Here is a 26,314-nt window from a genome sequence, read left to right on the forward strand (position 1 = left end):
ACGTCAAATTTTTTTTAAAAATGTCAAGTTTCAATAGAATTTAGTGGAAAATCTCCATATTTATCTTTGCCTGTTCCATTTTTTCTTTGAAACTACTATATCGATGTAGCTGAAATTTTGTATGGACCTTTATGATAAGGTGCAGTGAACTAAGTATTATGGTATCCGTTTGATGTGCAGTTAAGAATATTTAATGCAATAATGAGCATAGATTTAATCCTATTCAACCATCAATTTGATATAAAGCACTCATTTTTCATGGGCTGAAAAGTCTATTCAACTTCCAACGATTAATTAAAACCTTCATCTATCATATAAATTTCACCTGTCTGTTTAAATGTATGTCTCTCTGGCTAAAACTTTTGACAGACGCAACAGATTTCATGAGATCAATATCGTTTTAAAGCTCGCCTCTTCAAACAACAAATATTGAAAAATTGTCCAAAAACATTAATTCCTTCATCCACAACTGGGCACTTTTCTACAAGGAGGGGGTCTCTTTTTCCAGAAATATTCTTGAAGGTCATCCCTCTTTTCGATTGATTAGCTTTAATTTAAAACTTTGCCACTTCCAGTTTAGCGATGAATGCAACGGCAAAAACGTCACGCCTTTTTCTTTTTCCATCTTCTTTTCCTTCTTCGCGGTACAGGTTCGAGCCTGCCCTTTTCTTTTTTTTTTTTTTTTTTTTTTCTTTTTTTTTGTTGCTCAACACACACCTCTGGGCACCCAGGCTAGTGTCTAAATAAACCTGAATCTTCTCAATATTAAAATCAATACATTAAATCAGATTTTAGTATAATTTTCAGGATACGTTGTGGTTACTCGCATTGAAAAATATTTTTAAGTCTTATGTGATAGATTCTTTGGTAGCAAGCCATTATCTTAGTGAATGCAAAATTATGTTTTTCAAATTACAATTGTTGGTGCAGACATGTGTGGAATCCTGTTATTTGCTAAAAGTTTAAAATAAAGATTGTAAGAATCGAACATTTTCGATTCTTACAATTTTTACCTAAATGTGACGTTGTCACTTGAGCAGAACCTTAGTATAGCTGGTACCAAAAGATTCTGAAAGACTTTGGTTTTTGACACCACATTCACTTAGTGGGTCTGCATACACTAGACGACTGATCACGTGGTTTTTTTTTTTTTTTATGAACCCTTACTTCTTACTGTCTTCGGTATCTTTGTGACACTGTTGAGCACTCGTAAGTTTTATATAAATTAAGCACTAAATGTGATGTAACAGAGTCGCTAGCGTGTAGCAGCAGCCATCAAACCATTTGCACAAGCTGACGTCACAGCAGAGGAAGGAACAGAAAAGGCAGAGAAAAAAAGGACATGTGGGCGATAGCAAGCGAAAAACATGTACACGGCAACAGCGAGTGAATCACGTGGAGTGAGAAGAGCGTCTTAAAAGACATGGGACAAGAGGAACTGTAAAAAGCCGAGACGCAAGCATTGTTTGAAAAATACAGTTAATTTTGTAATAACTGAAAACAAAGTCAAATTTGTTCCTTTTGTTTGTTTCCTTGCGACTGTCTCGGACACAATGTATTGAGTCCAAGTTAAAATTTAATGACATTGTTGAAGAATAACAATCACATTGTGGTGATACGTCTGCCTTCGATTGTTATTTTAGATGCTATACAAATGGAAGAAATTGATTGTGGAACTTTTATGCTTTTTCAACAAATTCTGTATTGATGCTGAATCACCAACTACACAAAGCACAGAAAAAAAGCAATAATATTCATTTTAAATAATTTATTATGAAATGTACAAAATACAAGTTTTTTTTTTTTTGTTTTTTTTTCATTTCCTCCATAAATTATAGAAACTTCCAAAATGTTTCATAAAATGGATCATTTGTATCATAAAACATGTATCACAGTTGCATTTTTATAGAAAAAAAAAAAAAAATGAAATTCAGAAAACTCATTATTTGATATTTTCGTTGTTTTATACAAAATTTCATGTTTATTAATCGATGTGCATTGAAGCTTCCGTTCAGTCTCAAGAGACAATGGACACTCATCTAAGAGCAGCTGCAGATGTAATTGTGAGACAAGGATTACGCAATTCTCAACCACACCTCTCCTGAATCAACACTGCTTGGATCCAGTGGCACTTGGAATTCCCAAATGGCCACCCATTTTATTATTGACCAGGCTCAATGTTGCTTAACTCTGGTCATTTGATGATGTGTACACTTTAATAAATCGACAATAATTCATTTCAGAATACAATTTTGAATCATATATGTCGTTAATAATATGAATAGTTTATTATAACCTATCTTTATTAGAATGCTTCACTGATGTTACAGTAGAAATGAACGTATAATTTCAATCTCTCATTTCTGTTTAATAATAGATGTGTATTTTAATAAATTGACAATAATTTCAAAAGAAAATTTTGTAACCATTGATAAGAAAGATTGCAAAAGAAGCAGAATTTTCTTGCAAGAGTTCAAAATCAGTCATATTTTTCCACAAAAGATCTGCTAATATTAACAGAACCTGGAGAGAATGGTCAACAAATGATCTAATATTATGAAGGCGGTTTCAGAAACCAATGATAGCTTTTGACAATGGCAAAGGTAGCAGACAACCAGGCACTCTTAATAATGAATGTTTGAAAGCAATAGTTGAACAAAACCCATGCCAAAATGTCATTTGTCTAAATTTAGAGAATCTGTTTGATGTGAATGCAATTCCACAAAAGTTTAAAAGTGTAGTATCTGTTGTGATACTATACTTGATCTGTTCTGTCCTTTGCCAGTAAAGCTGCCAATTAAAATTTGAATTAGAAATGAATGAGCCTTGGAGATGACAAAGGAAGAAGATGGGCAAGCACCATTCTTGATTTATTTCATTTGAGTGTAAATTAAGCATAGTTTAAAAGTGTAGTATAAGTTCTGATATTTTATTTTTTCTGTCCTCAATTAGTGAAGGAAACGGTGGAAATTTCATTAGATAAACTTCAACAATTGTCCTGGTAAATTCATTCTTTTTCAATAATTTCTGAATTCATTCGGTTTATTCTTAAAAAATGTTTACACATGTTCTATTAAGTTATTTGTCCCAAAAATATTATTATTATTATCATTAAAAATTAAAAAAAAAAAGAAGCTGAATTACCAACTATACAAGTCACAGAAAAAAAATTATCAGTGCAAGAAAAATGTATAAAAAAACAATTGCATATTTAGAAATCTCGATTAAATTACTCTCATCCTTTTCTTTTCAAATAATTCATTGAGTAGATTTTTATCGCTATATTATTCAAATTTTCTCTTAATCAATTAATTGCATAAAATAAAACAAGGGGAGGAGGAGTGGTATGCCCTGACTACAAGATAGATGAAAGTCTTAGTTGGCAGAAAAAGATACTCATGAAAGAATGAAGTGAAATTGAAATTCAATCAAGAGTGAATTCTTCCAAACGACCCCAACTGTGTCCGCATTTCAATTTCACAGGCATACGAACAGATAGTTTCATGGCATTTTCCATTCCATTTTGGATAATTCTGGCTGCATCCTTCAAATCTGTCTCAGCTACTTCATAAAGCAATTCATCATGAATCTGCAAGAGGAGAAATGCTCCGGATCGATAGTTTGCAGATTTTTGCTGAAAATACCGTTTTTGCTCAGCTGAAAAAAAAAATTTTTTTAAAAACAGAAGATATGAATTATTTTAAATGTGTTACAAATCTTAATAAAAAAATTAAATGACTTTTTTTTTTCAGAGATACCAATGCATAGAATCAATTGTATTGCCTATTTTTTATGCAAAATAAAAAGATTTTTTTTCAAAATTTTTGTAATTCACTGGCAGAACCAAATATCAATTTATCAGATGCCATGCTATTTAGGTAAAATTCGAGAATCTGAGTGAACCTTCTCTCTCTCTCTCTCTCTATATATATATATATATATATATATATAATCCTAAACTTTAAAGAACTACAAAATTTACTAAACTGCAAAAGCAGCATACACTTTATTTTTTACATGCAAACAGTTGCATACACAGAATAAACTTTACTTCAGGATAATAATACATAAAATAAGAAAATAAAAGAAATATACATAAAATAAGAAAATAAAACAAATATACATAAAATAAGAAAATAAAACAAATATACATAAAATAAGAAAATAAAACAAATATACATAAAATAAGAAAATAAAACAAATATACATAAAATAAGAAAATAAAACAAATATACATAAAATAAGAAAATAAAACAAATATACATAAAATAAGAAAATAAAACAAATATACATAAAATAAGAAAATAAAACAAATATACATATCTGTAGATAATAATAAATAAAAATCTAAACTAATACAAACAAATAAACTAAAAAAACCCAAGTTAAAACAGGGTCACCTTTTAATACACAAAGAAAGATGGTCCATTCCTCTCGAAAAATAAACAAAGAGAGAGGTGAATTACAAGCTAACCGAACCTTTCTCTGATAAAAGCATGACCATTGGCTGCTGAAATGGAAGCAGAAATAACAAAGAATCTGATTGATCAACTAGCAAAAACCTCAATTTCAGGCATTAGCCTGACAAGTCATCATGGCAAGAAAGTGCCTCAAGCTGAGATAAAAAACAGTCAGTGCTTTTAACCCGTGCTTTTATCTGACACTCACTAAATGTAAGCAAAATTTCAACTCAATATAAACATTATCAATTACCGGAAAGCTCAAATTGTTATTACCCAATGAGCAATGCCTTTTGTTAGTTAGTGGCAGTTGGCAATTTCCTTATGAGATTTCTACCCAAGAGCAAGGGGGAACATATAGTCATTTACAGACAGGCTGTTTTGCTGTATTACAGCTCTTCAGCGCAGACTAGACAAGCAAGTGCCTCAAGCCAGGACCGTTTAACTGACAGTTGGCACTTCTAAACCTGACGTTATGTGCACGTGTTAAAATCCACTATTTAAAAAAGCACTGATATTGAAATTCAAAATTTAACAGTTAAAAAACGAGATGAGTGCAGAATTGATTTTTATAAATATATTTATTTATTAAACTCAATTTATGAAAAAAAGAATCTGCACTTGTCTGTTTTTTTAACCATTAAATTTTTAGTCCAAAATATCATTTAACCTACCCCCCACCCCCGTTTAAATTTAGCATTTTAACATTTTATTTTTCTAAATAAAAAACAAAATACATTTCATTTCTTCCATTTGAGAACCAGATGCCTTCAGTGGCACATAAGCTTTATTACGTTGCCTCACAAGGACTTTTGGTTCTTGCCAACCAATTGTCCAAAACATTAGCATGTCCAGTGTAGCGACTATGTAATATTTCTCTGTATAAGTAACATTATTATATATATATATATATATATATATATATATATATTTATTTATATTTCTGTAAAAATATATTTTCTTATATATCAATTCTTATTTAAGAAGCTCAATGTAATTACAGAGCAATATAGAGAATAAATGACAAAAAGTTATATTCCAAAATTCATGATGTTGACCATCTTATAATTTATTCCTTTAATTCAGTTGACTTAAGAATTGTATAAGTCAACTGAATTATAGGAATAAATTATAAGATGGTTAACATCATGAATTTTGGAATTTAATTTTTTGTCATTTATTCTCTTTCTCTCTCTCTCTCTTTCTTTCTTTCTCTCTCTCTATATATATATATATACATAGTTTTTTTGTTGTTGAGTTTTTAAAATGATATTGAGATTAGCGTCTTCACCTTGAAGAGCGTATGTTTTTTTTAGAAATTACCCATTTTTTATTTTGGACGTAAACAAATAATATTTTCATTTATTTATTTATTTTTAAAACAGTAATCTACGTACATGTATGTTTCAGGGCCCTACCCCTCTTCAGCGTAGCTTGACTGTTATTAGGACTGAAATACATAAGATCCAGGGTTCGAGTCCTAATAACAGTCAAGCTACGCTGAAGAGGGGTAGGGCCCTGAAACATACATGTACGTAGATTACTGTTTTAAAAATAAATAAATAAATGAAAATGTTATTTGTTTACGTCCAAAATAAAAAATGGGCAATTTCTAAAAAAACATATGATCTTCAAGGTGAAGACGCTAACCTCAATATCGTTTAAAAAAAATCAACAACAAAAAAGTTATGTAAATATATAAACGATAAAGACTAAGCAGTAAATCGTCTATGGCATCATAGCGTAATGGATAAGACGCTGGACTGAAATACGTCAGATGACGTCATGACGTCGTGACCTGATTTACTTTAAATAGTTGAAAAACCGAACAAATTTCATATACGTCGCTTTAGCTCAGGTAGTTAAGGCCTTGGTTCATTATCTAAACGTTTTGGGTTCGAATCGCGGTGTGAGATGTTTTGGTTTTTTTTTCAATTTTTTTAATTTAAATATTGAACCCTGTATTATTTAAGCTATTTTTCACGTAACGTTCATTTTCCTGTTTTTTTTTTACTTCGCTTATTCTTAGCGACACCCCAAAACACCTGGGTACCCACCAATTTTTTAAATTTTAATATCGAAACAGGCTTATTTAAGCCATTTTTCACGTGTTCGTTTTTCTGTTTTCATTGTTCGTTTGCCTTACGTTAGTTTTTTTTGTGTTTTTTTTCGATGTTTTCATTACCCCCCCCCCCCCCGCTTAATTAAAATGTTGTTTTCTTTTCTTACTTCGCTTATAACAATGCTTACATCGTCGTCGTCGTCGTAACGCTCGACGACTTTCAAACATCTTTCACTTATTCGCTTATAACAATGCTTCATTCTGGCTGGCCGATTTTATTTTCAAACTTCGCCTCAGGGCTTCGGCTTCGATCCTACCCCGCCCCCCCTCATTGGTTTCTTTTTTATTTAACACCACACACACCTACAAACACCCGGGCAACACCAGGTACCCCTCGCTAGTATATATATAAATACCCCCCAATTTTTTTTTTTTTTTTTTTTTTTTTTACTTTTTTAAATATTTTGGTCATGTTTTCCTCAGAAGTTAAAAAAAGACATTTTTTTTTTAATGCATACAAATTACATAGAAAAATGACGTCTTAAAATCTGCTTTGAAATTTAAAAAAATATAGTTTGGAAATCTGTTTCCATTTAAAACATGTTATAATGACTTGTCCAAATTGTTACTAACCTTGATTCTGTAATATTTGGCCATGAACTCTGTGGGGCACTGAACATTGTGGAAATTCATCAACAAATTCCTTTTCAATATTAACCATTGCTTTCTTCACAAGATCTGCTGCTGATCCTTGAATGGTGGAATTAACTGCTTGCCTTTCTGCCTGAAACATGAAGAATTATACAGGAGTTCATCAGTGACCTCTTCATCACATTCCTAAATTACACCAAATGACCTTCATTTTATGGGAATTCTTTGGACTTATCTTAAATGATATTTTCCCCATTTCAATTACTGTAGCCGCTAACCTTCTTCAAGTGTATCTTGTCAAATTTGAGAATCTTTCTGTCAAACTTGGGAATCTGCACGGAATTTTGAACATAACCCTCTATTTAATCCAGTCACTCTCGTTCTGTCAACCATGACTGTGTAGAAGTCTCAAGTAATTCGCATTTTGAACTTTGCCCACACTGAGGATTTGAAGCTGCAATCTCCAAAAGAGTTTCATTTTACAACTGAATTTTACCAATTACTTTATCTACTATGCCATGGGCCCTTGCTAGTTCAACAAGATACACCTGAAGAAGGTTGGAGATTACATCAACTGAAACGTTGTGCGAATAACACTCAAGATGAGAACAGTAGTTCAAAGAATATGAATTAATAATCCTCATCTTAAAAATTCCAAAACACAATATGTCCTGCATCCTATATTGCAACATCTGCACAATATATTTTTATTCTCTTTTGCTTTCCTTTTCCCTTTTACCAAAGAAGACGTACAACAATTTATGGGGTTTTTTTTATCTCAATGCTGTCTATATCCACTAAAGCCTCTCTAAAAGTGTCCCTCATACCTCCTTTGCCAATTGTGTCTGAATTAGAAGGAGGGGATAGCCAGCAGACAGTAGAATGTTGGTCATCCGTGTGCCCTGTGAGTACATACTGGTCATGTGTATGCATCTTTTCATTCCATTGGCTCAACTCTATTTCATTGGTTGCAATAAGCTGCCCTCGTGCATATCTCTTTCTACACTAAAGAAGGTCGCAGGTATTGGGGGGAAATTCTATTTAAGAAAAGATTCTGTATTCCTATATAGCAACTAATCTATAATATAGATCTCACTCGTCTGTTTAAGCGTATGGATGGATGTATGTATGTATCTGCCTAAAACTTTCGACAGAGGCGACAGATTTTCACGAGATCGGTATCATTTTGAAGCTCGACCCTTCGCACGGCAAGTACAAAAAATTTCACTAAAAACATTCTTTCACACTTAACTGGCCACTTCCTTTTTTGCCGATATTTTCGAAAGTCATCCTCTCTTTTTGATTGACTAGCCTTAATTTAAACCTACGTCACTTCCGGTTTGGCAATGGCACAACAGCAAAGACATTACATTCTTTATTTCACATTCTTTTCCTCCTTCGTGGTACAAGTTCGAACCTGCCTGCCTACTACCACTTTTCTTTTTTGTTTGCTCAACACACACCTCTAATCACCCGGGCAACGTCAAGCACCCTGGCTAGTAAGAAATAAAACACAAACATAAAACATACACTGAACAAAACCGGTAAAGCTCTCATTTTTACTGGTTTATTTCTGTGTTTAATTTTTGCTTACATGAACATTATATATATATATATATATATATATATATATTCCAAAATTTTTACCAATTCCAATCCAATTACCAATTCCGTTCTAAATTTCAGATTCTGATTTGATTCCCGATTCAGATTCTTTTAATATTTATAAAGATTTAATTAGACTTGTTTTTTTGTTGCTTTTTTTTTTTTTTTTCATAAATCTTCAAATTATTACATAAATCCCTGGGTAATTTCTGGATATATTTTTTCTCAAATATTTTCCTTGTCATGCATTGCAAGTTGAAAGACAACAAAAAGTTTCTTTTGATTTTAAACAAAGCCAAATTCTATCAGTTTGCTGTTAGTATACAACATGCTACTTGAAAGTTTTCATAAACAGTTGAAAATAGTCGACGATTGGTAGGTAAAATGAGACAATGGTATAAGAACAAAATATTAACAACGCCCCCATTGTTACGAACGAATTTCTAAATAATAATGTTACTATTTGGAAAAACATTTTTAACATGAAGAGAGCATTAAGCTTCGTTAACTATTATGTGCCTTCCTTCTATGAATGTTTAAATTTTATTTTAATTACATATATTTGGTGGGTTATTAAATTGATTTGCTGTAAAAAAACAAAACAAAAACGAGACAAATAATAACAACTAGCGAGGCCTGTGGAAATTCCAAAGGGGACTCATTCATATGTAATATATTGATGTTGGTATTCATGGCGTAAATAGAGATGCTCTGATATTATTGTAACTCTTGTTAAAACTGCAAAAGTATTTATCTAAGCTAGCAAGGACGCCCGGCATAGCCAGGTTGTAACGTACTCTTTAATATGATATCTTAATTCTTGCAGATTTTGTATATATTATTATAGAGTTAATGTTCTATCGATTTTTATATGTTATAAATTTGCAATTTCAAAAATAAAAAAATATATCCATATGACTTGGGTGCATCAGCTTGAGTTCCTCAAGCTATAATCGAAACTGAAACCAAAATTTATGAAGAATTCTGTATAAGATTATTTATTAAAGAAAAATAGATCACTGGGGTTCCACCAGCTATAGTCAAAATCGAAACCAAAACTTATGAAGAATTCTTGGTAAAATTATTTATTATAAGAAATGGGATTCCATAATTAAACAATAGTCACTCAGATGTAATCGTGACACACAAAATAAATAACACACACGCTATCGTATTAATATATAGTATTGTTAAAAGTCATAAAAACCAGGCTTCTTTCCTACTAACTAACCCTAAGTACGGGTGGCAATACAAAAAATATAGCAATTACATGTGATTTTATGATTTTGCTGATCGGACTTAGAATTATTGGTAAAAATTACACAACTGCTTCAAAAGTTATAATGTATCGAAATGGAAGCAGTTTACATTAAATTTATATGCACAACTGAAACCCCATTCTAAATTCTAAAAATAATGTTTTAGTTTGTTCACACATAATCGCCTAAAAAAAGAGAATCTCATATTTAGGGTATTGTAAATGTAAATGAAAGTTTTTTTTAAGTTAACAAACTTCTCAATGTTTGCCTTTCCAAAGTTTTGATAAACTTGTGAAATTTTCATCTATATTTTCACTTGTGCCAAAACCAAACAAAATATCAGGAAACTTGAAATATTTCAAAGGATGTGATGATCAGACAAAACCAGCACCAGAAAGAAATTTCAAACATGTTAAATCTTTGATATTAAAGCCTGAAGTCTCTAATAGATGTCATATGGCCATTTATCAAATAACTGCGAAAAGCTTTTTAAAATCTGTGATATTGAATAGGCAAGTGACCTCTAGAATATTTAATTTGCTTACAATAAAAACTAATAAAAACAAATCAAATTAGGTTTGGAGAGTCTGAGGATTTCTTTGTGTTTAAAAAGGTGGCATAAAACTTTATTTCAGAAGAAGCCAATGACAAATATCCCAATGTACAGCTGCCACCAACGAAATTTATCTCCTTGTAAAACTTGTTAATAATCATATGAACTAGGGCACACAGACATTTTAGCAAATAGATGCGAAATGATTACAAAGGCAATGGACAAGTTATAAATGACCAATAAATAAAATAAATTAAACTCTGCTAATCAATGTTAAAACTGTAAATGAGATTTATAATGCATTCTGTGGCCATTCTCTGTCGTATGTTGTAAAGATACAACTTCTAATAAAATGAAAAAAAAAACAATTTGTGCTTGTTTCATTTTTAATCTAAAAACTTTAAAGAATCGGTTTGGAATTGGAAATTAGACTATAATCTTTCTGATTCCGATACCGATACCCCAAAAAGTTCTGATTTTTCAGATTCCCGATTCTAATTAATCGTCCCAACACTAATATATATATATATATACACACACACACACACACAATTTTCATAAGGTCTTTTTACAATTTAAATAATTTTCTGACAAAGAGGGAAGAATTGCTGTTTTCTAGGTTGGAATCTATTCATCTAACACTTATCATTAGTTAGTTTTTGACTTTGAAACAGTATTTTTTTTTTAAATTCCTTACATAAAATCATGCCCCCATCTGGAGCAATTTCTAAAAAAATTATCTAGTCATATTTTTAAAGTCAAGCCCAAATAGCAATTCGTCTGACATATTGATACTTGATTGGACTAACCTAGTTTTATTGCATTTTCCTTCCACTATGCTATTGGCAGGAATATATTTTATTTTGCTCCAATTTTTTCCCTAAAGTCATGTCTTGTCAGGAGTGATTTCAATTAAAACAAAACTCAATAAAAATTTCAGATTTAACCATTAGAAAGACCAAACAAGTGTGAAATTTTAAAAAATAAATATTGCTATTTATTAAAAATAAAATTGAATTTTTTTTTTTTTTTTTTTAATTTTTCAAATAGTAACATATTCATCTTCAGGAAATTGGACGTCAAAAATCTGTAATCGGACATATTCATCATTCTTGACTTAACTCCAAACATCTCAAAGTCCATGCCAGGAATTACCACCACCACGGCATATAAAAGGAATAAAAAAAACAAAAACAAAAGAACAAACTGCCCAATTTCCTGGAGGTTAATACTTTGCTATTCGAAAAAGAAAAAAATTTCAATTTTATTTTTAATAAATAGCAATATTTATTTAAAACAATTTCACAGGCGTCTGATCTTTCTAACTGTTAAATCTTAAATTGTTATTGAGTGTTTCAAACAGTAAATGCCTTTTTTAATTTTTAATGTATTTTTTGATTAAAATAAAAGATGCTCAAAAAATATAAATCAATAAATAAACAACAAAGGAGCTGATTGGTTAAAAGTCATTGATCACTTACCTGTGCTTTTGCATATGTGTTTGTACCCGTGATATTTGTTAAGTAGCGTTTTCTCCCAGTGATCGTTTGTATGTAGCCTTTATCGCGACAAAATTCAACAAGATGCCGCAAATAAGACTTCATTCCTACAAAAAAAAAATATATTCTTTACAATATTTTGATTACTTTCATAAATGATCAACAAACTTCTTTTTTGTCTTATTATTATTATATTATTATTATTATTATTATTATTATAGCACAGCACAAAATGTAAAAGGGTTTGGTTGTTTTGTTTTATGGCATATCAACCTTTTTCCAGATTATTTAATGCCAAATCCAATAATTTTGGAAAAAAGTGTTTATGCTCAAAATTCTTTATATCTTCAAATATTTATTCAGCTGTTTTGTAGAGAAAAATTGTTGTTTGGGATTTTAACTTTGCAGTACATGATTGAGTTTTGCAAAGGGAAAGGAAAAAAAAACAAAAAACAATAGGATCAATGTTTGGCGGCATTTTCGGTCAGGAAGCCAGTATGTTTAGATAGCTCTAGTAGATTTAAAAGAAAATTACAAAAGAAAAATGCGTCTCAAAGCCTATCTCATAAATAACAAGTAGTGTGCCCTGGAATCTGAGTGACAGCAAGTCTCTTCAGGTTTCCAGTACTCTTCATCTCTTTTGATCAGCATTGCAAATCACTTTAAGTTCTCACACAAACTGTTTACTATTGAGTTCTGGCTGATAACGGCTGATGGCTTTCTCTGGAATTTGAATGACAATAATCCTTCTGAGGATTCCATACTCTGTGTACCATTCCAGTCAAGGTCTAGACAGGGGGTTATTGTTTTGGTCTTTCCATCCTCTCAGACCCTTAACGTCCATTTCCTAAGGTACCAATCTTGCTTGGTACATCTGTGACTTTTGTAGAGCGAGGATAGGGTTGTCAGATTTTATTATTTACTCATTAGGAATTCTCATATATCATTACCCGTAACCAACCACTGTTCCCTGGAAACCGAGTAACAACAAGTTTCCCCAGATTTCCAGTAATCTCTGCTTCTTTTGATAACTGTTACAAATCATTTTGTATTCTCTTTGTTATCACCTCTGTTCTGTCTTAAAAAACAATGGATACCCTGTACAAGGGTAAGTATGCGTGTAATTGTGAAGCAAGTGTTGCGTAATCTTCAACCACACTGCTCCTGAATTGACACGGCATGATTCTGGTGGCAGGCAGAAGTCCAAGACGATTGGAAACAATGCCAAGATAAGCAGAGAGCATATTCCCAAATGGTCGTCCAGGTTCAATTTTACTTAACTTTGGTGAACTAGAAGGAACCGATATGCCTTTGGACAGCTTGATTAATCATTTCTAACCATTGTCCTGAGTTATTTACTTCCAACAACTTGTCTGCTTTTTCTTTAAGAATCACTTCCTAACGCACACCATAGAGTAAAGAGGAGAAAGAAGATTATTATTATTTTTTATTCACTAAGAGTTCTCACATGTGTCATTATCAGTGATCACTCTTTTATAAAATGAGGTGGTTTTCTCTGGAATCTGAGTGACAACAAGTCTCAGATTTCCATTATTATTTTTTTTTGTAATGCTTGCGCATATGTACATTTTATTATTAGTATATTTGAACAGCATTTTTTCTCTTATGCATGCTTCATTGAACAACAGGGACGATTTCTGTTTGTTTCTCTTGTGATCCGTTTTTCCATTTAGAGGGGCAATCTTCGAACGTTCTGTTCGAGTATAAAAAGAAATTTGCCATAGTCATGCATGTTTTCAACTTCCATGAGTCGTCTTCAGGTGAGTGATGAATTAAAAAATTCCATTAAGCGAATTTATTGAAAAAATCGTTTAAAATTGTTAAAAGCACTTAAGTGTGCCTTCCCCCTCATATTGATCCTGATTGATGGTCAGTTTCTTTATGCAAATGAGTACGGCTTCCATGATTGGAGGCACAGGTTACAATGTGAATCGTCTCATATTGTAACCTGCACCTCGCAAAACGTATCGCAAGAGAAACAAACAGAAATTATTCCTGTTGTTGAATGAAACATTTTATTTTTACTGGATGCAAGAATTTATTTGCATATATGATTATTTTTATTTGAAATTTACGAAATTGTTTTGTAGTAATTCTGATTCTGATGACAAATTTGGAACACATTAACATTTAATTATATACATTTAATACCAGAAATCCCTCTTTTATGAATGTGGAAGTGTTTAGCTATCAGCCATCCTGAACATGTTAATTTTTGAATCGTTGGACGATGATCATCTATTATTATACTAAAGCTGAATTTATCAACATTTTTTCTCCCAGATATTCACCCCCACCCCATATAATTTTATCACACAAAATGCATGTTAAAATATTATTTGGTTTAAGGATTGAGTTATGTTTTAAAAAAACAAAAAGATTCATTTTGTAATAATTAGTAGTACAGGGTGGAACAATAAACTTGTCGTCCTAAAGAAAACAACAGCTTTATTTTAAAACTTTTATTGAAAAAATCAATTCAGGTAACTTGATTATGTAGTAGAGTTGTACATCTATTCACTGTAGCTGCCTTCAGCCTCAATCATCGCTTCAATATGGGTCCGGAACTGGGAGCATGCCTTTTCCACATACTCCGGTGGAAGCTCAGCAAATACTCGAAAGATGGTGGCGATCAGGTTGGTTTTGGTGTTGTGGGAGTTTATGTTGGTGACATTCATGATATATGACCAAACGAAGTATTCCAGCGGGTTCAGGTCGGGGAACAGTAGGGCCAGTGAGAGAAGGGTACAAAGTCGTAGCATTCCTTCTGAAGCCAAGCCTGGGTCTCTTTGGACTTGTGGGTTGGCATAATGTTCTGCCACACCTAAGGTCTGTCAGTGGACACCTGATTGCACCAGGGGATCATCACCACACTCTTCAGCACATCCAGATACACTTTGGTGTTGACTTTCAAGCCAACTTCGAAAATGTGAGGTAGCATGATGTGGCCCTCACTTGAAACCATACCAAAGACCATAATCGTAGCCAAACATTTTATTGAACTGTTCCCTCAAGGGTTGAACCATACGGATTTTCATTTTGAGGGTGGTAACAATGGTCCTGTTGTTATAACTTGGATCAGTAGAGAGTTGTACAGCGGCGCATCTCCGATCTCGCTCATTTAACATTGTGTCACTTTCAGACATGATAGAAGGCTCCTATAGCTCTTCAGATTTGTACACAACTGGTTAACTAGTAGATGATATGCAACAAAAAAGAAAACCAGTTTTCATCAAACGGAAATGGAATCATGTCATCTTTTCTAGGGCGACAATTTTATCATTCCATCCTGTAATTTGTAATTCATTCATTAAATCATCCATTTCTTATGAAGTTTCTGTCTATTACTCTCACCCTTTCTCACTCTATGTTTGACATTCACCTCTTATCTTATATGATTTCTATTATTCTCGCTTCTCTTTGTTTATGAACAGTGAAAGGTAATAGAACTATAAAATAGAAGATCACTGCATTTCTTAACATTTCTGTAAAATGCCAATATTTGGTATTTGACATTTTTGGCAAATATTTAAAGAATAACAGAATTTTTTTATTCATTTAATGAATAAAAAAATTCTGTTATTCTTTAATTCTTTTAGATCTAAAAAATACCAATAAAACTAATTATTTAAATGTTGAACATTGTTTAAATAAATTTTTTTACTGAGATTTACTCTGTTGAATTTGATTTTAGTTTTATGAAACGAAGAAAATCTATTTAAAAAAATTAATTTCATTCCTTTATATTTTGATATATTTTAATTATTTTATAGACCTGACTGATAACTGTTTCTAGTGACCCCAGATGGAATCGAAGGAAAATTTCAATGGCGTGTTTAGATTCTGTGAAAAATTTAAGCCTTATTGAAACTTATTTGAATGTTCTAACTCTTAATACATTGACGCCTATAAAATGCAAAGAAACATTGACTTGTATATTTTTTCAATGAATATTAATATTTCTTTTTACCTATAAACAATAATGTTTCATGCTTACACAATCATCAGTGCAGAATGTGATAATTATTGCTGGTCAAAGGATTCAAACTCAGTCAACAAAGTCAACCTTGGCTCTACAGTCTAACGTTCTTCCCCTCGACTACCAGGAATTAACCATTAAATGAAAATGAAGTTACTTATGAAGTCATGTAAGTGAGCTTGTCATAATTCATACAGAGATGAGAGCATTCAAACAAACAAGAAGTTTGTGAATAATGCACACAGCCGATTGGCGGCTTTATTCTCAATTCACAAATAGGGTTCAACTTTAATTTTACTTGAAGAGCTTATAACTACAATATTTTTTCAATAAATATTAATATGTATTAAAATATTAATATACATATATATACACTACTGCTGGTCACAAGACGCAAACAAAGTCATCTTGGCTTTGCAGTCTAACATTTTTCCCCTCGGCCACCAGGAATTAACTCTTAAATGAAAGTGAATTAAGTTACTTATGAAGCCATGTAAATGTGCTAGTCATAATGTCAACCAGCAATGAGATTTGAACAAACAAGAAGTTTGTAAATGATGCACGCAGCCAATTTTCAACTTTATTCTCAATACACAAATAGGGCTGAACTTTAATTTTACTTAAAGGGGCTTATGACTATAATATTGTTTCGATGAGAGAGAGAGATTATAAGAAAAATGTCTCACAGCAGGTATATGTGTTATTAATAAGTTGATAATTTATAAATAAAAAAATTACAACTCCGACACAGACAAAAAGGAAATAATAAGAATAATAATTTACTCGCAGTCAAGAACGTATCAATTATTACCTGGGTATTTAGATTTAAATGTTTCTATGAAAAGTCCTGCATCATTTTCATCAACATGTAAAGTTTCTCCAAGAGCTTTTGCTCCAATGCCATATATAATCCCATAGCAAATCTGAAACAGACAATGACAGGTTCAATATTATATCAAATAGTCAATGACGATGTAATGAAATAAATAAGTGTGTGTGTGTATATGTATATATATTTCTTTTTCTTTTTCAATATAAACATCTAAATGAAAAGACAGACTTTTCACCAATAGAGATTTTAATTTAATTATTAATTAACACTGTCAATACAGTGTAGGAAAACATAAGGAGATGTGTGCAGACAAGTAGATTTTGATGGTATGGTCACATTAAAAGAATGGATGAGACTTCTTGAATTAGTAGATGCAGAACAGTTGAGGTAGCATCAGCTTTTGAGTAGTGTAAGACGTTCAAGGAATGCAGGGAGTCTGTGAGGGATGACGAGAAGTGTGGGTAGAGTAGTATGAATATATATATATATATATATATATACACTTATACATTTATGCGAATGATTATGGTGCCATGAGTTCGATCTTAACCTATGCTGACAACAGGTAAAAGCCAGAAACATGCATGTCCATAGGTATATTTTTATGCACGTAAAAAAATATTTAATAATAAAAAATAAATATACGTCCCATAAAAAATAATGGCGATTTATTCACACACACACATATATATATATATATATATATATATATATATATATATATATATATATATATATATATATATATATATAGCATTTGAGACTTTACACGACCGGTCACCACAGTCTTTTCTTGGGGCGACTAAAAGTTGTAAATCACTCGCCTGCCAGTCGATAAAATTTCTTTAAATAAAGAAACGAGAAAAACTAATTTATTTGACGACCCTCAAATATGCGGTGACTTAGAATCACCTATGCCTCATCATTTGTGAATTCTTTCATCTCTAGCTGTGAGACCGTTGGAATATCATATTGAAAAAAGAGTGGTCACGCTAAAGGTCAACAAGAGGTCAAATTTATACATTCGGCATGTAGTAAAAATGTCGCTTTCATTTAGCTCTCTGATTTTGAAATTCACTGGGAAAAAAAATTCTTCGACGCTACAACTACATACACTTCATGCTTACAAAAGTAAAGACGAACATTTGAAAGAGGAAAAAAACACATTGTTCAGTCAAGCATCCAAAGAAATGATTCTTATTTCTATGGAACAATAATATGAATGATGCTATGTAAAGAAACTGGTGTTGTATTTTAACGTTTTGTTGAATATTTACTGAAATGTTTGTAGTAATAAAATAGTTGATTTACAAGAGTTAAACAAATATTTCCTTGTTAGATTATACACACAGTAATTGCTCGATCGGTGGTCGAGTGACTTTTTTTTCAAATCTCAAAAGCTATATACAGTGATGATCATATTTATTGGCACGGTAAAATAAAAGTTAAATTTTGTCTAATAAATTCTAAAAAAGGGATTAAATTAAAGAAAATAACAAAGTATATTATGTATTTTTAACTGGCCTTTCCGATGCAGCAATCAGATTTTAGAAAAAATAAATAACAAAGGAACAACAAACATAATTGCAAAAAACCCTTGTTCAAAATTATTGGCACGGCTTTGTTTTTCTTTTAGTATCAGTATAATATCAATCAATTTCCGGTTTACGTGCTTTCTGAACTTTTTTATAGCCATATTATGCTTGTTTAACGCTAATTCAGTGAATAATTTTTTTCAGATAATTTTTAGATAGCGATTTATTTAAACTATTATAAGTGACTAAATTATAATTTTCAATCGCCATGGTTAAAACTAAGGAACACAGCGAAGACGTCAGGAAGCTTGTTGTAGCATGCCATACCAATGGGGAGGGCTATGATAAGATTTCAAAGAAGCTAAACCTTCCCAAATCCACTGTTAGAGCCATAATAAACAAGTTCAAATCGCAAGGCCACGTTATGAGTTTAGAGGGTAGAAGGAGAAAAAGGATTCTTTCCCCAAGAGATGAACGGAAAATTGTTCGACAAGTAAAACAAAACCCAAGGATCTCTGTTGGGGAGATTGTTGATGAACAGAGCACCTCTGGAGTGAATGTATCTCGACATACAGTTGGTAGAGTTTTGAAGAGAGCTGGTTTAAAAGCATGTCGTCCGAGAAAGACTCCCTTATTGAAGCCTATGCACCTGAAAGCAAGGCTAGCCTTTGCAAAACGTCATATTGATAAAGATGTTGCATTCTGGAAACGTGTTCTATGGACTGACGAAACGAAAATAGAGTTATTTGGCCATAATAAAGTGTCTTATATTTACAGAAAATCTGGCGAAGCTTTCCTGCCTAAGAACACCATACCCACAGTGAAGCACGGTGGAGGCAGTTTGATGTTTTGGGGATCCTTTGCTGCCTCTGGACCAGGGCGACTTGTTAAGGTAGCATAAAAAAGGAAGATTATGTTAAAATATTGGATGAAAACCTGAAAGACTCTGCTAAAGAGCTCTCACTTGGTCGTCGTTGGTGGTTCATGCAAGATAATGACCCAAAGCATTCGGCTAAACTGACTAAGAAATGGCTTGAGGACAATCATATTAATGTTTTGGAGTGGCCATCACAAAGCCCAGACCTTAATCCAATTGAAAATTTATGGAGAACATTAAAATTGAGGGTAATGCAAAGGAAGCCTAAGAATCTTATTCAATTGGAGGATTATTGTCAGGAAGAGTGGGCTAAAATTACTACTGAAGAGTGCAACAACTTGGTTGTAAACTATGAAAAGCGACTGAGGAAGGTAATCAAGGCCAAAGGCTATACAATTGATTATTAAATAAATCGTGCCAATAATTTTGAACAAGGGTTTTTTGCAATTATGTTTGTTGTTCCTTTGTTATTTATTTTTTCTAAAATCCGATTGCTGCATCGGAAAGGCCAGTTAAAAATACATAATATACTTTGTTATTTTCTTTAATTTAATCCCTTTTTTAGAATTTATTAGACAAAATTTAACTTTTATTTTACCGTGCCAATAAATATGATCATCACTGTATATATATATATATATAATTATTTTTTTACTATAATAATTAAATACCTACAGAAACTAGTGTTTCATCCTTTCGGGAATCTTCAGTGCAGGGTGTCACGATTACTACCAGTCGAACGATTCGAACCTCGCATCACGAGACATCTCTGGCTCGATTAGCGGAGACCGTATCCATTCGGCTACCATTAACCGCTTGAAATAACGTTGAATTTTTAAACATCTTAATTTTAAGTGTTCATTTACGTCAGGCAGACAGTATTCTAATCGTTATACGATGATCTACGCATATATATATATATATATATATATATCTCAAAAGCTGTGTATATATATATATATATATATATATATATATATATATATCAAAAGCTGTATATATATATATATATATATACACACACACACATATGTGTATATATACATATAGTAATTTATAAAATATATATGGCGATTAAGCTACACTGAATATTCTGCGTTTCATCCAACTATAGGATTCATCAGGCTTATGCGCGAATTCTGTCGTAGCTTCTTGTTTTTATATATGTTGAGGATTTCTAGTTGGCCAATCAGCTTTCTAGTATCCACCATGCCCCTTCCTATCAGCCAATGGGCATGCATTTTATCAAACAAAGGATCTGTTTTAGAACTAGGTTAGTGGTTTTAGGTGGCCATTCTCCTGTTTTTTTTTTTTTTTATGCATATAAATATACCTATGTGTACACAATAATGCACATATATATACATATATACATATATATATATATATATATATATATATATATATATATATTTGTGTGTGATCGTTTATGTATATTCATGTTTATTTAATTTATTTATTTGTTTGTTTTCTATTGTTATTGTTAGTTTTAAAGCTATTTTGTATCGCTATCCTAGAGTAAGCGTAGTTTATCAAGCAACGATATTTGCGAAAGAAAACCCGAATAACAAGAAATATTACATAGGCATGACTTCCTTAGATTTCAAAACCCGATACTATGACCATAAAAGCACATTCAAAAATAAAAAACACCATATAAAAACAACACTAGCGAATAAATACTGGGAACTCAAAGAAAGCGGACATTCGCCGGTAGTCGAATGGAAAATAATGAGACAAGCTACCACATGCAGATATTTAGACGACCCATGTAAATTATGCCTCCATGAAAAATTTTCTATCCTGTACTTTAAAGAACCTCAAAATCTATTAAACTGTAGGCGGGAAATAGCAAACAACTGTGTTCACAAAATAAAACTTACTCTAGGATAGCGATACAAAATAGCTTTAAAACTAACAATAATAATAGAAAACAAAAAAATAAATAAATTAAATAAACATGAATATACATAAACGATCACACACATATATGGATATATATATATATATATATATGTATATATATGTGCATTATTGTGTACACATAAGTATATTTATATGTATAAAAAAAAAAAAAAAAAAAAAAAAAGGAGAACGGCCACCTAAAACCACTAACCTAGTTCTAAAACAGATCCTTTGTTTGATAAAATGCATGCCCATTGGCTAATAGGAAGGGGCGCGGTGGATACTAGAAAGCTGATTGGTCAACTAGAAATCCTCAACATATATAAAAACAAGAAACTACGACAGAATTCGCGCATAAGCCTGACGAATCCTATAGTTGGATAAAATGCAGAATATTCAGTGTAGCTTAATCGCCATATACATTTTATAAATTACTAACTAGCTCTACCTACGTATTGAGCACTTTTGAAGTAAATACTTAAAGTTTACGCATAAATCTATACTTTCGTATATTAAATTTATGTGAATAAATGAAGTAGTTATATATATATATATATATGAATTTATTTGGCTTACCCCCAAAAATTGAGGTCTAAGAGCCACTGCTATATTTAATGGATATGCATCGGAGCTAAACAATCTAAAAGTGCAGCTTCCCTCTAACAACTTACTTTCTTGTCCTTTGAAAAGTGGTTAGTTTATTGCTAATTACCTAAGGCACTTCTCCTAGAGAATGCTGACAGGGCTACCCAGGTACAGTTCCATTCCTATGAAGCATTGGTTTCTAATCCCGTTTTCCAACCTGACTCCTCCCACACCTCTCATCAGCCCTCAGACTCCCTGCCTTACTTGAATGTCTTATACCACTCAAAAGCTGATGCTACCTCAACTGTTCTGCATCTACTAATTCAAGAAGTCTCATCCATTCTTTTAATGTGACCATACCATCAAAGTCTACTTTTCCACACACATCTCCTTATACTGTTCAGATTTTATCTTCCTTTGAGCTCATCAGATTTGAGCCTATCTTTAAGAAACGCACTACAAATCCATCATTCTCATATCATTTCTCTCCATGCAACGCATATCCTCAACCTTAACTGGCTAGATTTCACTTCCATACATCCCCACACTGCATACACATGCTTGATAGACTCTTTCATTTGTAAACAGTGATAAGGTTCTGCTCTTTAGTAGAGCTGTGACAAAAGAATATTCTTCTCATTGTTTTGACTCTCGAGTATATATCAGTCAATATTTTATGTTTTTATATAGAGTGATGTAGTTCTCAATGGATTAACTGGGTTTAACTGTGTCGGATATATACTCGAGAGTAAAAACAATGAAAAGAATATGCTGTTGTCACAGCCCTACTCATTAGTAATGGCAAAAGTTCCTCGAACTTCTCAATCCACTCTTAATTCTTGAAATCACACAAGAACCTGACTCACCCTGCGCTCTAATGGTAGCATGCAGGTAAAATGACTTCACAACAATCTCAATTGTTTTGCCGTCCAAATATACTTTCTCAACATCGGAGTTCTCATTTGCCTCCATTGTTTACACTTCTTGCACACAAATTGGTTATCATCTCTCAACCGACCAGTCATCCCATTGCTTTTCTTGTATAGCCAAATGCTTATAGGTACCACAAAACATTGAATTTCACTCCCTTTCCACACAACTTGAGCAGAATTTTCCAACACAACAATCACTGATCGTTATTTTGATCTTAGTAACATTCACGTTTTGATTTTTACTTTCTGCAGCAATCCTTCTAGATTTAACTTTACAAGAACAACTTGCCTGCACATGACAGGTACGTAACTAATATAAATATGAAATCAGTTAAAATAAAAAAATTTTTTTAAATTCCATCCATATTAACCCAACATTGTCATGACAAATCATGCACTGCACCTGCTCCAATGATCCTTTTCCGCAAAATAACCATGAAGTTTAAAAGCCTGAATGGAAAAAAGATTTGTGTTTTTTTTTTTAATTACAAGAGTAATGAGAGGTTTCTCTTTCCTCTACGAACCTGTTTTGCTTGTTGTCTCTCCTCATTTTGGACGTCCTCAAGAGAAACATTCTTCCACTCAGATGCAATCAACCGGAACACATCGCAATCTTGGTTGAGAATGTTGATTAACTTGCTGTCCTTTGACATGTGGGCAATCATACGTAACTCCAGTTGGGAATAGTCAGCAGCTATTAAGACTCCACCTGCAAACACAACAGACGGACATATTATGTAGAGGAATGTGTGGGTGTAAAGAACATGAGGATCGAATCAAGATTTTGTTAATACACCTAAAAGGCATTCTTTAACCGTTAAACAATAAGTGTGCTTAGTATGAAAAACGCCCATCAAAATTTATATTTATAACCTACTTAGGCATTTACACTGATACACTTGCATATTTGCAGAGATTTTCTTAGACATTAGTTGTTTCAACACCCATGCTGTCACGACAAATATTATGACTCATGCATCTGTTTCCAGGGAAAATTTCTGTATATATATATATATATATATATATTTTATTTTATTTTTTTTTTTTTACACAATGATCACCACTTATCACGGCCCGGAAGCCACTCAGGGATAAGGGTTATTGCAAGTACATTACATTAGTGTGGAGATTTGATGAAGTGTTTAATTAAGGGGGCGGTTCATTAGGAATTTGTTAACATTGGACTTGAAGATATCCAAGTTGTAGTCCGGAGGGAAGCAGGCAGACGGAACAGAGTTCCACAGGCGTGCAGTTCTAAGAAAGAAGAAATATATAACTACAAAGATAAATATTATCTTTATATTAGAACCTATTAGGTGGACATGAAAGTTCTTGCGGAATTTTTAATTTTGATTTCAAATGATGTATTTTCAAATAAGTTTTCATTATAATATTATTATATATCATTTTAAAGAACGTGTTTCACTCCATTTAATTGTTTACTTTTATAATCGTTTTGAAGGATGGAAAAAAAGAAGATTTCTTATTTCAATTCAAGCTAGGCCAAAAAGCTGCTAAAACAGTTTGTGATATCAATGAAGCGTTTGATCCAGAAACCACTACTGAACACACAGTACAATGGTGCTTCAAGAAATTTCATGCTGGCGACAAAAGTCTTGAAGATGATGAGCACAGTGGTCAGCCATCAGATGTTGACAACAATCAATTAAGAGCCTTAGTTGAAGTCAATCAATGCACAACTGTTCGAGAACTTGTTTCTGAATTAGACGTAACATATACAATGATTTCCAACCACTTGAGAGAGATTGAAAAGACAAAAATAATTGATAAATGGGTGCCAAAAGAAACGTTGTTATGAAGTTTTATCTTCTCTTCTTTTACGCAACAAGAACAAGATGTTTTTTGACCAGGTTGTGACTTGCAATGAAAAGTGGGTTCTTTATGACAACTGGCGGCAGTCAGTTCAGTGGTTACATGCCGACATAACTCCACGACACTTCCCAGAGCCAATATTGCACCAAAAGAAAGTCATGCTGACTGTTTAGTGGTCTGTGACCGGTCTCATCCATTAGTTTTTTGAATGCAGGCAAAACCATTATGGCAGGGATGTACTGTCAACAAATGGATGAAATGCATCAAAAACTTCGACAACACCCAGCATAAATCAACAGAAAAGGTCCAATTTCCCTCCACAACAATATCCTACTGCACATTGCTAAACCGACCCTGCAGAAGTTGAACGAATTGGGCTACAAAACTCTGACTCATCTGCCATACTCTCCAGACTCCTCATCTACTGACTTCCACTTTTTCAAACATCTCGATAACTTTCTGTATGTTAAATGCTTAAAAATCTCTAGTGATATCAAAAACGCCTTCAGTGACTTCATCGCTACCAGAACGCAAGATTTTTACGTTACTGGCATAAATCCAATTGTTTTGCGTTTGCAAAAGTGTGCTGATTCTGATGGTGCTTGTTTCATGCAATAAATTTTTGTTTTAGCCGAAATATGTTCATCTGAATTTAAAAGTTAAAACCACAAGACCTTTCTTGTCAACCCAATAGAAATTTTAATATAAACTTTCAACAACTTTACGGAACTGAAAAGAAAAGCAAAGGCGGAAATGCAAGTCTCTTAAAATTTTCAATTGCAGGGTAGCACGACAGGGTTAAAGTTCTCAGGACATTAGAAATCGACAGTCCAATAATTTCCTCAGTTAGGAAGATTACTCATCGAGTCAGAACATGAAGATGAAAGTGAAGCAAAGTTCAAATTGCCAAACACGGGTGAATGCGTGAATTCCAAAGTCATTATAGTTCAAACTGGTAGCCATTTAACAATGTTCGTTGAGTCTTCCTGCTAGTGTGTGCATATATATATATATATATATATATATATATATATATATATATAATATAAAGCTGAACGTCTGTGCGTGTGTGTGTGTGTGTGGTCACGAATAGGCTCCTATATGGTTGACTATTTTTAAAAACTGATTACATATAATACTAGAAGATGTATCGCAGATCAGGAATGGGTATGGTTGATCTAGCAGAATGGTGGTTCATAAAAATTGTGGGGTCTGCGTTCGCGCCTGGCCCCCAAAGTATGGAAATAAAAAATGAAAAAAAAAAAAAAACGTTTACAAGGGTTTTTGATATAGATGTACATAAGAATACTTTGATAAGTATGTTTCAACTTAAATAGGGATGGTATAATAAAATGGTGGGGTCTGCGTTCGCGCCTGTACTCCATTTTAACAAAGACTTTTCATATCTATTTGCTTAAGTATACTTTGATAATTGTGTTTCAGTTTGAAGAAATATGGTATAATAAAATGATTGGATGTTCGTTCGCGCCTGACCTCCATAGAATGTAAATATGTCACAAAGTTTAACAAGGTTTTTTAAAAAGGGTGAGTGTCCACAATAACACCTTAACTTTAATCTTAATTAATGTTAACTTTTTATTTATTTTTTGAGTTGAATCATATTGTCGAATAAATTCACCTCATAAATTCACGTTCTTATTAAAGTGAAAGCCAAAAAAAAAGTCGAAACTTTAGACAATTCTCGACACAAATTTTGCATAACTCT

General features: G+C 32.4%; 1 protein-coding gene across 1 annotated transcript in view; it reads right to left on the reverse strand.

The window, feature by feature from the left end:
* Positions 1-1,753: 1,753 nt before the first annotated feature.
* Positions 1,754-26,314, reverse strand: part of LOC145239813 (DNA polymerase theta-like) — a 168,893-nt gene continuing 144,332 nt past the window's right edge. The window contains exons 24-28 of the mRNA XM_080103341.1: positions 23,280-23,464; positions 16,901-17,012; positions 12,072-12,196; positions 7,156-7,306; positions 1,754-3,657 (exon numbers count right to left, since the gene is read on the reverse strand). Coding sequence (XP_079959467.1) covers positions 3,425-3,657; positions 7,156-7,306; positions 12,072-12,196; positions 16,901-17,012; positions 23,280-23,464 — 806 coding nt within the window. The 3' untranslated portion in view covers positions 1,754-3,424. The remainder of the gene's footprint in view (positions 3,658-7,155; positions 7,307-12,071; positions 12,197-16,900; positions 17,013-23,279; positions 23,465-26,314) is intronic.

Source organism: Euprymna scolopes, chromosome 19 (assembly GCF_053919585.1).
Source record: "Euprymna scolopes isolate OS-2025 chromosome 19, ASM5391958v1, whole genome shotgun sequence".
NCBI lineage: Eukaryota > Metazoa > Mollusca > Cephalopoda > Sepiida > Sepiolidae > Euprymna > Euprymna scolopes.